The 12854-nt window shown below is 36.3% G+C and overlaps 3 protein-coding genes across 3 annotated transcripts; all 3 read left to right on the top strand.

Annotated features, from left to right (window-relative positions):
* The first annotated feature begins 702 nt into the window (after positions 1–702).
* Positions 703–4923, top strand: LOC132197145 (sialin-like). Its single transcript, XM_059620236.1, has 10 exons — positions 703–852; positions 1332–1558; positions 1839–2078; positions 2554–2638; positions 2835–3049; positions 3114–3260; positions 3311–3443; positions 4164–4319; positions 4529–4614; positions 4676–4923. Exons 1-10 carry the CDS (start codon positions 810–812, stop codon positions 4889–4891), a joined length of 1548 nt encoding a protein of 515 aa, XP_059476219.1. The 5' UTR covers positions 703–809; the 3' UTR covers positions 4892–4923.
* Positions 4924–5552: 629 nt separating this feature from the next.
* Positions 5553–8634, top strand: LOC132197441 (sialin-like). The gene is made up of 10 exons (XM_059620736.1): positions 5553–5678; positions 6329–6546; positions 6614–6850; positions 7178–7262; positions 7346–7560; positions 7614–7760; positions 7847–7979; positions 8040–8195; positions 8271–8356; positions 8417–8634. Exons 1-10 carry the CDS (start codon positions 5639–5641, stop codon positions 8621–8623), a joined length of 1524 nt encoding a protein of 507 aa, XP_059476719.1. The 5' UTR covers positions 5553–5638; the 3' UTR covers positions 8624–8634.
* A 966-nt stretch (positions 8635–9600) lies between these two features.
* LOC132197442 (sialin-like) lies at positions 9601–12854 on the top strand. Its single transcript, XM_059620737.1, has 10 exons — positions 9601–9736; positions 9871–10109; positions 10523–10762; positions 10817–10904; positions 10951–11165; positions 11227–11376; positions 11436–11568; positions 11630–11785; positions 11918–12003; positions 12232–12854. Exons 1-10 carry the CDS (start codon positions 9724–9726, stop codon positions 12400–12402), a joined length of 1491 nt encoding a protein of 496 aa, XP_059476720.1. The 5' UTR covers positions 9601–9723; the 3' UTR covers positions 12403–12854.

Below are 12854 nucleotides of genomic sequence, written 5' to 3' on the forward strand. Positions count from 1 at the left end.
GAATTTTAACTGTCGTAATGAACAACAAATTTTAAGAATTTCTATGATATAAGCAAAAGCATGGCAATAAACATTAGCTTAATATTGATTACATAATTATTTAGGCACATTTTTTAGAGAATTTTCAAATAGAAATAGTTGGTTTTTATGCAACTGTGCCAGCCTCTAAGTGTCACGGGTTGCATAACGCTTAATTTTGCAGGCGCTTTACAAATTTTTGTGCAACGAAATTGTGCCCTTGGGATTTTGAAGTTAAGTATGACTTCTATTTGCGATTAGTCAGATGTTATTTCAAAATCTTGTGATTCCTTCTATCATCAATTAGGCTATTTGCCCAAAGAATACAACAGACGATTTGTTTTCATTTTGCCTGCAGCCAAATTGATGTGTGTTTTGGTCCGATAAGTGGCGTCCTTGTTACATAATAATGCCTTACTTAGTTTGCAATTAATAAATTGGAGGCTCGCGAAGAAAAGACCGTGCTCGACGGATGAACCAGAGCTGCTTGTATTTCGCATCACAATAATAACAATAGCAGCAGGGCCAGCTCGCAATCAGCGAAGGTCTTCTTTTCTCATCATTTGATAATAATGCGCTCATACCTCTCGCGGTCAAAAGTGCGTGAATGGACAGACGGAGGTCACGTGGCGCTCCAGGAGGAAGGGGGGTGGTGAGATTGGTCCAGCTAGGCGGGCTAGCGAGCGAGCGAGCGCCTAATAACTTTGCCGTTGTCGCAGCGCCGCGTTTCGCAAACGAGAGGGCAGCGGAGAAAAACATTAAGCCACAGAGCACCTGTCTGCAGCAGCGAAATGAGCAAGACTGACATTGAAAGCGAAAGTGAAAAAAGTGCAGGTAAACAATTTGATAAGATTTTGATTTAATTCCATTTTTTTTAATTATCACGTTAATTTAAAAAAAAAAATACTGAAGATTTTTTTATTAAAATTGTGGTCAAATGAAAAAAAAATTATCCTTTTGTTATTTTCCAAGGTTTCCAAAATTTAAAGTCATGACTGAATTTCATAAAAAATTTAATTCAATTTGTTCCCTTTGATGAAATTTAATTGCGGAACAAATAAAGATAAATAAAGTAATTTTAAAAATAAATAGTTTCTAATTGTTAAATTAACTTTTAATATTGAATAATGAAAAGTAACAGCAATTCAGAATTAGAATCTTACATTTTTATTTCTCATAATTTGTACTCAATATTTATTTAAAATTCTAATACGATTTTTTCCTGTGTTCTAAAATTTAAACGATGTTGAACCCTGGTTTTTATTTTGCAATTAATTTTTAATTGAATTTTTTCTTGTCATTTTGTGTTTAAGGCTGGACGTCTTGGCTGCGACCGAGTCGCATCCCGGCGCGAGGTGTGCTAGGGATTCTCAGTTTCTTCGGCTTCTTCACCAATTACATGCTCAGGGTGAATCTCAACATCGCAATTGTGTCGATGACGGCCGCGCCTACTAACGCCTCTTGGTCGCAAAACAAGACGTTGGTGCTGAGCGAGTGCCTCGCGAATTCGAGTAAACACTCGTCGCTCGCCGATTCCCAGGTGATAAATCAGTAAAATCTAAACTGAAGTGTTTTCCACCGTTGCTAAATGTGAGCGCCTCTTTCGAAAGATTCTCGGAAAAAAATTTAAAAGTCGTTTTTTATTTTATCTAGATTTTTGTGTGTGCAAATGTGAAAAACTAGACCATCTTCAAAACATAAATTTAACTTTTTTTTTAAATTACATTTTAAAATATTTCATTTTTGTACCTAAAATATTTTTATGCATTTGAATAAAAAACAGACGTTTCTTTTTAATTTATTTGCAATTATGTTATTAGGAGGATGAGGCGGAATTTGACTGGGACACGCGGCAGCAAGGTCTGGTCCTCGGCTCCTTCTACTGGAGCTACATTGTGATCATGGTGCCCGGCGGAATGGTGGCCGAAAAGTACGGCGGCAAATTGGTGTACGGCGGCGGCAACCTTTTGCTCTGCCTCATGGCCCTGGCCATCCCCGTCGCAGCCAGAATGCACATTTCCGCCCTCATTTTGGTCAGGCTCATTCAAGGACTCGCGGCAGTGAGTGAAAATTTCCAATCGAAAATGGAGAAAATAAGTACAAGGATCGTCCTAGTATAATTAAAATATAATATAATTATTAAACCGGCTCATTATTTGTAATAATTTCAAACTCGTCTGCATGCAATTGAAGCGATATCGATCTGCATAACAGCAGATGAATGGCAGCACACTTTTCTTGTTTATACCGTTTGACCTTGCAACTTGTGAATAATTAGCCTGCCTCATGCTGTTATTAGAAATATGATTTGTGTTGCGTTGATGCAATCTGGGAAGGTCTTTTAATTAATTTTTCTCGTTCAATGAATTCTGCTAAAAAAAAACATCATTTCCGATAAGTGAGCTGTTGATTAGTTTTTATACTTTGAATAATTGAGTATAATTTTTTCTAGATTTCAATAAGAAATCTTAAAAAGTTATTTTTCCAAAATTTGTTGACAATGAAATAAATTAATTAACCAATATTAATTTTTAGGGAGTAACTTGGCCGGCAATGCATGTTATGGCAAGTCAGTGGTTTCCTCCCCACGAACGAAGTAAATTTGTATCAACTTATATGGGTAAGTTGTGTTTCAGTTCTGTTTAATTGTTAGAAAATAAAAATAATTGTGATTAAAACACTCACTTCTGTGAGATATTGACTCGGAAAATACCCCTAAATCCGTAAAGATATTTATAATTAAATTTAATTTATTGTAATGAGCAGCAAATATTTGAAATGTGTTGCAAATGATTAAAATAAAAATTTTTCCACAGGCAATTCTGTAGGTATCGCGGTGACTTATCCACTGTGCGGAGTCCTAATCGACGCGTTTGGCTGGGAGTCGGCGTTTTACGTGCCAGGCGTTTTGTGCCTCTTCTGGTGCGTGTGGTGGTGGTTTTGCGCGTTCGATTCGCCCGCGTCCCACCCTCGAATCACCAAAGAAGAACTCACTTATCTTGATAGAAACGTCGTTATTTCAAAAAGAAAAGTAAAATGATAATTTAAAAATAATTTTTTTTTTTAGAGTATTAATTCAAATTCTTTTCTTGCAGCTGAAACTTCCGCTAAAATGTATTCTGACGTCAATTCCGTTTTGGGCTTTGGTCGTGGCCAACGTGGGCACGATTTGGGCTTTCATGACCATCATCACCTACGGCCCTACCTATCTAAAAATGGTGCACGGACTCAGCATCAGAGAAGTGAATTGCAATTAATTGAAGAATTTATTTATTTATTTAGAAATTTCCAGAACGGTTTGCTCTCTGGTTTACCGAACTTGAGCAGGTTCCTAGGGTCATTGTTCTTCTCGTGGGTTATTGACTCCATGATCACGTCAAAGAAAATGACAATAACGTTTGCCAGAAAACTTGCAACAGTCATTGGTAAGTAAAACAATAGCTTGCAAAAGAGAAAAGACCCAATAAACAGTTTGTTTTACTTTGATTGTTATTTATAATACAATATGCACATTTAATTGTGTTAATTGTAATAAAATATTTGCTATTAGATTCATTGGGCAGCATGTTAAAAAGAAATCACCAAGATCTTACTATTTATGTTTTCCGAATTGAAAATTGAATTTTTTTAACAAACTTGCTGGTAAAAATCAATCTTTTAATAAAAATTAAAAATTACAACATATAAAATTTCCTGCGCACTTCAGACCCAAATTTAAACTTTTTCCGTAAACACTCACAAATTTAAGGGTTCTTTTATATGAAAATTTCTTTTTTTTTAACGATCCACTTACGAAAAAAACAAACAGAATATTTTCCTCGCGCAATAAGCTACATCTTAGAAGCAGGACATTTTTGTTTCTAAATTTCAATGCAGGAAAATATTTGTAATTGTTTCGACCGAGGAGAGGAATAAATAATAATTATTGAAAAGAGCCATTAAGGTTTTTTCTGTTGCTTGAAAAGTATACATTGATTCTGTAAATTTGTTACATAATATTTTTTCAAACACGTCAACAGAATAATATTTGTGTAACCGTTTTATAAAAAAATAGTATGTTTAAATATTTAAATTGATCCCAACAACATTATGTAATTCCCATTCAGAGTTTTGTCCAAATTAATCTATTTTTTGCTTGATTTTAGCTCAGGGCATCCCTGCAGGTCTGTTCTTCCTAATGGGCAATATGGGCTGCAATGCAAACATGGAAGTGGCTGTTCTGACAATTGCGTCTATGATTTCGGGAAGCGCCTCGTCAGGCACTCTTGTCAACAGCGTCGATCTCGCTCCCAACTTCTCAGGTAACTTCTTTCGAAAATGCATAGAGTTTTAATTAATTTGAAAGGTATATCATTTTGCATTGTCTTCTTATTAAGAATTTAAAACATAAATCGATTTTGAAATGGCATAATTTTGTCTTAAAGACATTAGAAATTTTGAAAATGTTAAATTTAACCATAATAACAATAAAAAAATGAAAGTTTTTAAATGAATTAATTGTGATTTGCAGGATCACTGCTGGGTCTGATCAGTATAATCGGCATGAGCAGTGGGTTTGTGGTGCCCCTGGTCGTTGGCATGATCATCAGGGAGAACGTGAGCAACAAATCATAAAATTATAATAACATCGAATAATCTCATGTCTGCACGATTTTAGCAATCGATGGCGCAGTGGAGGTTTGTGTTCATCATTTCGGCGGTGCTCAACGTGTTCACCATGATCATATTCGCGATTTTCGGCAGCGGCGACGTGCAGTCGTGGAACGAGCCCGACGTTCTCAAGGCGCAGAAAAAGAACCGCAAGATTTTAAAAGTAGCGAACGAAAACGACTCGAGTGCCGCCGAGCCTCTGAAGCAGAGCGGTGTGGCCTAGTTTAGTAAATTATATCGAAAAATGGAAATAAATTTCGATTCAAAAATACAATGAAAGTTCCCTCTTTTTACATAGGAAATCAGCACTCGTTGGTGCGGGCACGTGTTTATGATTTTATCAGAATATTTACTCCGTCAACATTACAAACTGAGAAACAACATGAGTGATTACACTTGTTTGGCCGATAACAGAAAGATTCAAAAGGCACCGATTTTTTTCTTAAAGAGGGACACCGGTATTTTTTTTAATCCTCAAAGTTAAGGGTAAAGAAGATTAATTTTTCATGACCAACGTCAAAATCGCAATCGAAACATTCCCTCTGATTAGAAACTTTCAATTAGGGGTGCGCATTTTTCAATCGCGAATTCTTCATTGATTATCAAATGAAAATATAGCATTTCTTTTAATATTACGAAATTTACGAATTGGTTTTTATATAAATTTGAGAAAAATTAATTATTAATTACGTAACACTTTTCGTGGGAAAAAATAGCGATTTATTGCAGTTGGCATTAAACCGGCCGTTCTGGACTTGTGCCAAGTTCAAGCTTGTAGCACATTATATATAAAATTGCGTTGCGCGCAAATTAATGCAAGTTGCAATGACACAATGCACTTCATTTAACACTGACTGAGAGCAGAGTGGGGTTAAAATGTTATCGGCGTCGCGATGCTGGAAAGTGGCATCTGCTGGGAGTCGATGCTCGCCCGCAGTCAACACCGTTTGTTTGCATTTCGGCGCGAGACATGAGCAGCCCGCCAGAGACAAGGGACGCCGCATCAGCAGGTGAGACGTCTCATCAAATCAATCCAAATTTGATATACGCAGTTTTTCGTGAATTTAAATGAAAATTTGGATAAGTAAAAAAAATTTGAAAGTCATAATTTTCAAACTTTTGAGTAGAATCCAGCTCACTAATAAGAACTTATGAAAGTTGTTCAATTGATTTTAAAAAATAGGCAATAAAATATTTAAATTCTTTTAACTTCTTTCCTTTCTTATTAAAAAATCAACTGATATTTAGGTTTTTTTTTAATTTACAAGCAATTAAATTTTATTATTATTATTTTGGAGAAATTACCGCCTTAGCTGGTATTTATGTTGTAATGAAGAGTTTCCCTAGCTGAAGCAATGTTATTTTTTTTACTAAAAAATAGCTTCACAAGTTCGGCTTCTGTGCAGCCCTATTTCACAAGCTTACTAGCTTACAAAAGAGAAACATTGGTACAGCAAAACAACAAGCCCGGTTCAACTGGATAAAAATTATCAATTATTTAACTAGGAAAAATGTATAATTATTATAATGAATATAAAAATTACAAAAATTAATATACAGAATTTTATATTCTTTCACTACAAAAAAAAATTTAAATTATATTTTTTTAATTATTATTTCCAAATTTCATTTAAAATAAACGCCAAAAATTAAATTTCAGCCTCTGGATCATGGCTCCATCCAAGAAACATTCCGGCCAGGGTGGTTTTGGGGTTTCTCTCGTTCTCTGGATTTCTGACCAACTACATGCTCAGGGTCAACCTGAACATCGCGATCGTCTCAATGACGGGCGCCGCCAACTCGACGGACGCCAATCGCACCTTGGCCGAGTGCAAAGTCAACATCACCGGATTTGAATTGGACGAGTCACCTGCGAAAGTAATTTACAAGCGCAGCCGTCGTCGTGATCAATTTGAATTAATTAATTATTTAATCTGACGCAAAGAGTGTCGCCGAGTTTGACTGGGACAACTACGAGCAAGGCCTGATCCACGGCTCCTTCTACTGGGGCTACGTCTTGTCCATGGTGCCCGGCGGCATGTTGGCCGACAACTACGGCGCCAAACTAATTTACGGCGGCAGCAACCTCATCTGCAGCCTCATGGGCTTTTTAATTCCTGCAGCCGCCAGAATGCACCTCAACGCGCTCCTCGGCGTCAGATTTTTCCAAGGGTTTGCCGCCGTGAGTTCAGTTAAAAATTAAAAAGTTGTTGTTTATTATTTTTAAATTAAATTTGCACGACTTTTGTGAGGATGCAGAAGATTTGTTTGCAAAAATTAATCCTTGATTATATATTTGACTGTAAAAATTTCAATGGCAATAATTTTGTAATTTTATATAAGAAATTTTTGTCAAAAATTTTTCGAAAAAAAAAACTTAAAAATAAATCAATTTGGCGGCGAAATTTTTTCGACAACGAAGAGTGCAAATTTTTCAATTGATATTCAAATTTAAATATTGTTTATTGTTAGCCGTGGGACTTGTAAATTAAAATAAATTTGTTTGAAGGGGGTCACGTGGCCAGCGATGAACGTTATGGCTAGCAGGTGGATTCCACCTGATGAACGCAGCAAATTCATCTCCACTTACATGGGTACGATTCCAAATTTTTGAAGTTAAATTCTAAGAAATGAACAATTTTAAATAATTCAAAATTTGGAAAATTATCAATTTCAGGCAATTCAGTTGGAGTCGCCCTGACTTTTCCCCTGTGTGGAATTTTAATCGAAGCCTTCGGATGGGAATGGGCTTTCCACGTTCCAGCTCTAATTTGTCTACTCTGGTGCGTCTGGTGGTGGTATTGCGCGTTCGACTCGCCGTCCCAACACCCGCGGATCTCGAAAGAAGAATTGGATTATCTCGAAAAGAACGTCATCATTTCTAAGAAAAAGGTTCGCGAGTAAATTAAATTATTATTTGGCTAATTTGAAAAGAAAATCCGCAGTTGGCTTTGCCGGTGATGGAAATTTTAAAGTCGGCACCGTTTTGGGCCCTTTTGGTTGCCAATCTCGGCTCGATGTGGGCCTTCATGACAGTCACAACTTACGGCCCGACCTATCTAAAAATGGTTTACGACATCAACGTTAAAAAAGTACAATTTTTTTACTCTCCTATTTTAATTTTGCCCTGAATTTTGAAGCCAAATGAACTTCCTTTGAAACTAATTTTTTATTTTAGAACGGATTTTTATCTGGGTTGCCAAACATCAGCAGATTCACAGGCTCCTTGTTTTTCTCCTGGCTTTTTGACAAGATGATTTCGCTCAAGCACTGCTCAATTACTTCAGCTCGGAAAGTCGCGAATGCCATTTGTATGTCTACATAATTATTATTTTATTTTACATTATTATTACTTTTTTTAACTTTTTCAGCACAACTAATTCCCTCAATTCTGTTCATGTTGATGGGGGCCGTCGGTTGCAATTACACCGCAGAGGTTATTGTTTTGACGGCGGCTTCATTACTAGGTGGCTGTGCGTCCTCTGGGCCAATAGTGAACAGCGTCGATCTCGCCCCGAACTTTTCAGGTTTAAAGAATGAACAAAATCTATATAAAGTTTAAAAAAGATTTTTTTTTAAATAATTTTTGCTTTCTGAAAAAGGGTCAATCATGGGACTGATGAGTTTGGCAGGAATGAGCAGCGGATTTTTGGTGCCGATGTTTGTCGGGTTTATTATCAAAGAAGACGTGAGTCTAAAATCGGTTTTATATTTTGTATTAAAAAAGCAACTTGCTTTGAAATTTTAGCAATCGATGGAGAGGTGGAGCATCGTTTTTCAAATCACAGCAGCTCTGGGTTTTGTAGCAACAGTGATTTTCTCAGTTTTTGGAAGTGGAAAAGTTCAGTCATGGAATGAACCAAGAGAAAAGATTGCGCGAGGCTGTAACGGTTTTGAAAATGAGCAAGAACTGAAAGAGCCTCTGAGATCGCAGAACGGGCGAGAGAGAAACTAACAAAATTTGCTGAATTTTAAGGCCTGCTTATTGACATCTACAACTCCTGTTTGCGGCAAATCGGCCCGAAATTTTTGGACCCAGATTTTTTTATAGATTCCTACCTATCAGTAGAGTTGATTGCACAAAGAAAAATGGGGGGTAGCGCCGATTATTCTTGAAATATGATTTTTTGAATTTTTACATTGCGTCTTATGGAAATTTTTGTTTTTGGTGATTAAAAAAAAACTGCCCAAAATTTTTTGCTCAAAATTTCACAAAATGATAAGCGAATGACCCTAAACAGATTAGCAGAAAAAAATTTGAGGGTTCATGGGGCAAAAAAATAACATTGGGCATATGTGCGATCAAAAAAAACCTCCTTGGTACTCTTAGCATTGCAATAAGGAGTCCTTAAGTATTTGAAACGAATAAAAAAATTTTATAGCACTTTTTCACTCTAAAATTAATTACTCAATTGTAAACACGTTTCCATCATTTTTTAGAGATTAAACCTAATTTTTTTTTGCTGATATGCAAATCGCATGACTGGCGAGTGCTGCGGATTGCCTTTGTCTGCCTTTAAACAAAAATAATCTAGTTTAAATTATTATCTCTAAGAAACTTGGAAATATAGAGCTTTTCTTTAATTGACACTTTTGTGGAAAAGAAACATTAAAAAATAAAGTGTGCCAAACTAAAGACCTTGGCCACTAAAAAATTAAAAGGACCAGGATAAAAAGTACGACAGTACTCTTTGATCGCATAATGGACCACTATATGATATAAGTAATGATAAAAAATATGATTTGACACAAGTGCGGTCCATCAATGGCATAATTCGCCCCCTTCCCTTTTATTCACAATCACATGAGACTTGTGCGGGCGACTTGAAATTATTTTCGGAGCCAAGCCACCGATCTGCTGCACACTCGTTTCACACAATATTTCGCCACCGCGAACATTGTGTTTGCCAAAGGCATCCCTCTCTCTCAAAAACCTTATCGGCTTCAACACAAATAGCGGAGATTTATGCGAATCGCGCGACGGCTCGCGCGCAACGCACTTCCCAAACGTCCCAACTCGTCCATAAACAATTTCAGGACAACAATTACTGGAACATGGCGTGTGCGGGTGAGTCAAAATTTTACATATTTTTTAAATTATGTTATTTTTTTCTTGATTTTTCAATCAATCGAATCTATAATATTCTATTTTTGAATATAATTTTTTTTTTGTAAATTTAAGTTGGACTGATAATTTTTCAGAAAACGTACCGACCAGATTCGTTCTGGGAATCATGATCTTTTGGGGGGCGCTGACGGGGTTCGTTCTCAGAGGAAGTTTGAGCCTCAGCATCGTCACCATGGTCGGAAAGCGTCGGGTTACGCAAAATTCAACATCCAACTTCACGTCGTCATCAACTGGCTGTCTGAACGTTCCTGAATGGCATAATATATCAACTTCGTTTATGAATGGCTCGGAGCTTTCCAGTGAAGATGTCCAGGTAAATTGAAAATTAGAATAAAAATGAAAAAAATAATTAGGTTTAATCACCTTAATATCCTTTAGTTGCTGTAATAAGACCACTAAATACAACTAATTTTACTATAAGATTTGTTGGACACAGTTGGGCAATTAATTTTCAACCCATGATTTAACCATTTTTTTTGGATATTCAATATCGCTTGGTTTAATCTAATTATTTAATAAACTTATCCAAGTACATTAATATTAAGGAGAATTTATAGCAATTATGTAGGAATAACTTAATTTTTTATTTACAAAATATTATATAGCGAATTCTTATTTTGAGCTATAACATAATTTTTTTACCTTGCAATTTATACTTGTCTAATATTTTTATCCTGGTTCATGAAAATAAAAAAAATTTTCATGACTTATGCTTTTACGTTCAAGGACGAGGAAGGTGAATTTGATTGGAACGAACAACTGCAAGGAACGATTCTCAGCTCTTTTTTCCTTGGCTATTTATTTTTCCAACTACCTGGAGGAAGACTTGCGGAACTGATTGGTGGAAGATTAGTTTACGGATTCACGATTTTGATTCCGTCGCTTCTGGCAGCGCTCATTCCCCTATTGACGCGCGTTCATTACGGATTTCTCATCGCCTTGCGAATAGGCCAGGGCCTCTTTTTGGTGATAAAAATTTAGTAAAAATTACAACTATTTTGTTAGAAACAAATTTTACAGGGAGCAATGTTTCCAACGGCGTCAGTTCTTGTCACCAAATGGGTACCATTGCAAGAACGAGCCAGATTTATGTCGACCTTCACCATGGGTATAACAAAATAAGCAATTTGTATGAAATAAAATTTTAAAAATAGGAGGAACGTTGGGACTGGCTGTGATGATGCCGGTTTGCGGGCTGATCATCGACTGGCTTGGTTGGCCGGCCCTTTACTACATCACGGCAGGACACGGCGTGCTTTTTTCCATTTGCTGGTTTCTCCTGGTCCACGATTCGCCAGACAAACACCCCAGAATCACGCAGTTTGAAAAGAGGCACATCGAACTTGGATTGGTCAAAGGACCTGTCAAAGTTTGAAATTCATTCGGAGAAAAAAAATAATAAAAAAAAAATGATAATTTTGTTTCTAAAGAAACTGCCGATTCCATGGGTTCGAGTTTTGACGTCATTGCAATTTTGGGGCCCGTTTCTGACTTCCTTTGGCAGCGACTGGGGTTTCTACACTTTCCTCACCCTGGGCCCAAAATACATGGCCAGCATTTTGGGGGTTGACATTAAACAGGTTTGATGTCTCTTCTGCTTTATCTTTGACTGGTATTGATTTTTTTTTCCATTGCATAGAATGGCGTGTTATCAGCGCTTCCCTTTCTTTTTCGGTACATTTTCGGAATAATTTTTGGCCAGTTCTTTGACCTCTGCCTCCGAAGAAGATGGATGGCGTTGGTCCATTTGAGAAAAGTGGCTGTTTGTGTTTGTAATTAATCGAGAGTAGAAACAAGTGGGCAAATGAAATTTTTATAATTGTAAAATTTAAGCGCACCTCTTTCCCGCCGTGGCACTTCTGGCCTTTCCGCTTTCCGGGTGCAACATGACGTTGGCCGTGGCCATCATTTGCATTGCTATGGGCTGCAATGGAGCCCTGACTTCGGGACACGTACAGGCCTACATGGACGTTGCACCAAATTTTGCGGGTATTTTTCTTTTAATTAATCATTTATTGAAGGAGAAACACGTTCTATAAGTTATTGTTCACATTATTTTTTCATTTGTTATTTATATTAAATTTAATTTTTAAATTTAAATTTAAATTTTAATTTTTACAGGGACACTTGGGGGTCTGAAGAACGGTTTGTGTTCTCTGGCAGGTCTTTTGTCCCCAATTATCATTGGATCCATTCTCGAGCATGACGTGAGTTTAAAAAGTTAATTGTAATACCTTCTTTCTGTTATAAATTAATTTGTAATTTATTTTACTTACATATTTATTTTTCCTCTTATTTTTAAAATATAAAATTTCATTGTAACTGAACTTAAACTAATTTTTGTGATTTTTTTTAAAATTTAATAATCGAAATATTATTTTTGATTCAATTTATAATATTTTTAAAGAGTTAATATAATATTTTTTTGTTTATAGGCGAGTGTTGTTGGTTGGCGAATTTCGTTTGCTTTGTCGGCGGTGATATTTGCCAGTTCTTCTGTCTTATTTTTGAGCACATACACCGGGAGAGTGCAATCGTGGAACGATTTGTCAGACCAACGCGACAAGGAGGCTTCCAGACCCATGCGGCCCATTGTCAAATCATAATAATTCCAAAACTGTTTCAAATAACCGCAACTGTAGCGATGGTGATTTTCTCAGTTTTCGGGAGTGGAAAAGTGCAGTCAATGAAGGGCCTACAGAGAAAATTGTGCACTGTCTCAAAGGTTTCAATAACGAGCAAGAATTGAAAAAGCCTCTGAAATCGCTAAACGGGCAAGAGAGAACTTTCAAAATTTGCTTAATATTCAGTTTTTTAATAAATATGAAAAATATTGTAAGAAACTTTTCTTCTATTGTAAAAAAAACTCTATTGTTTAAGATACATTTTCTTTTCTAGGTAAATGAAACAAATTTTTCGCTGATATGTATTTCGCGTGACTGGCGAGTGCTGCGTGTTGCCTATGTTTGTCTAAAAAATGTAAATTGGGATTGATGATAAGTTAAATTATTTTTACTCTTGTGCAACAAAAATCCAATAAAAGATTTGTGGCCACTGA

Source organism: Neocloeon triangulifer, unplaced genomic scaffold, assembly GCF_031216515.1.
Source record: "Neocloeon triangulifer isolate White Clay Creek 2 clone unplaced genomic scaffold, ASM3121651v1 ptg000012l, whole genome shotgun sequence".
Lineage (NCBI taxonomy): Eukaryota > Metazoa > Arthropoda > Insecta > Ephemeroptera > Baetidae > Neocloeon > Neocloeon triangulifer.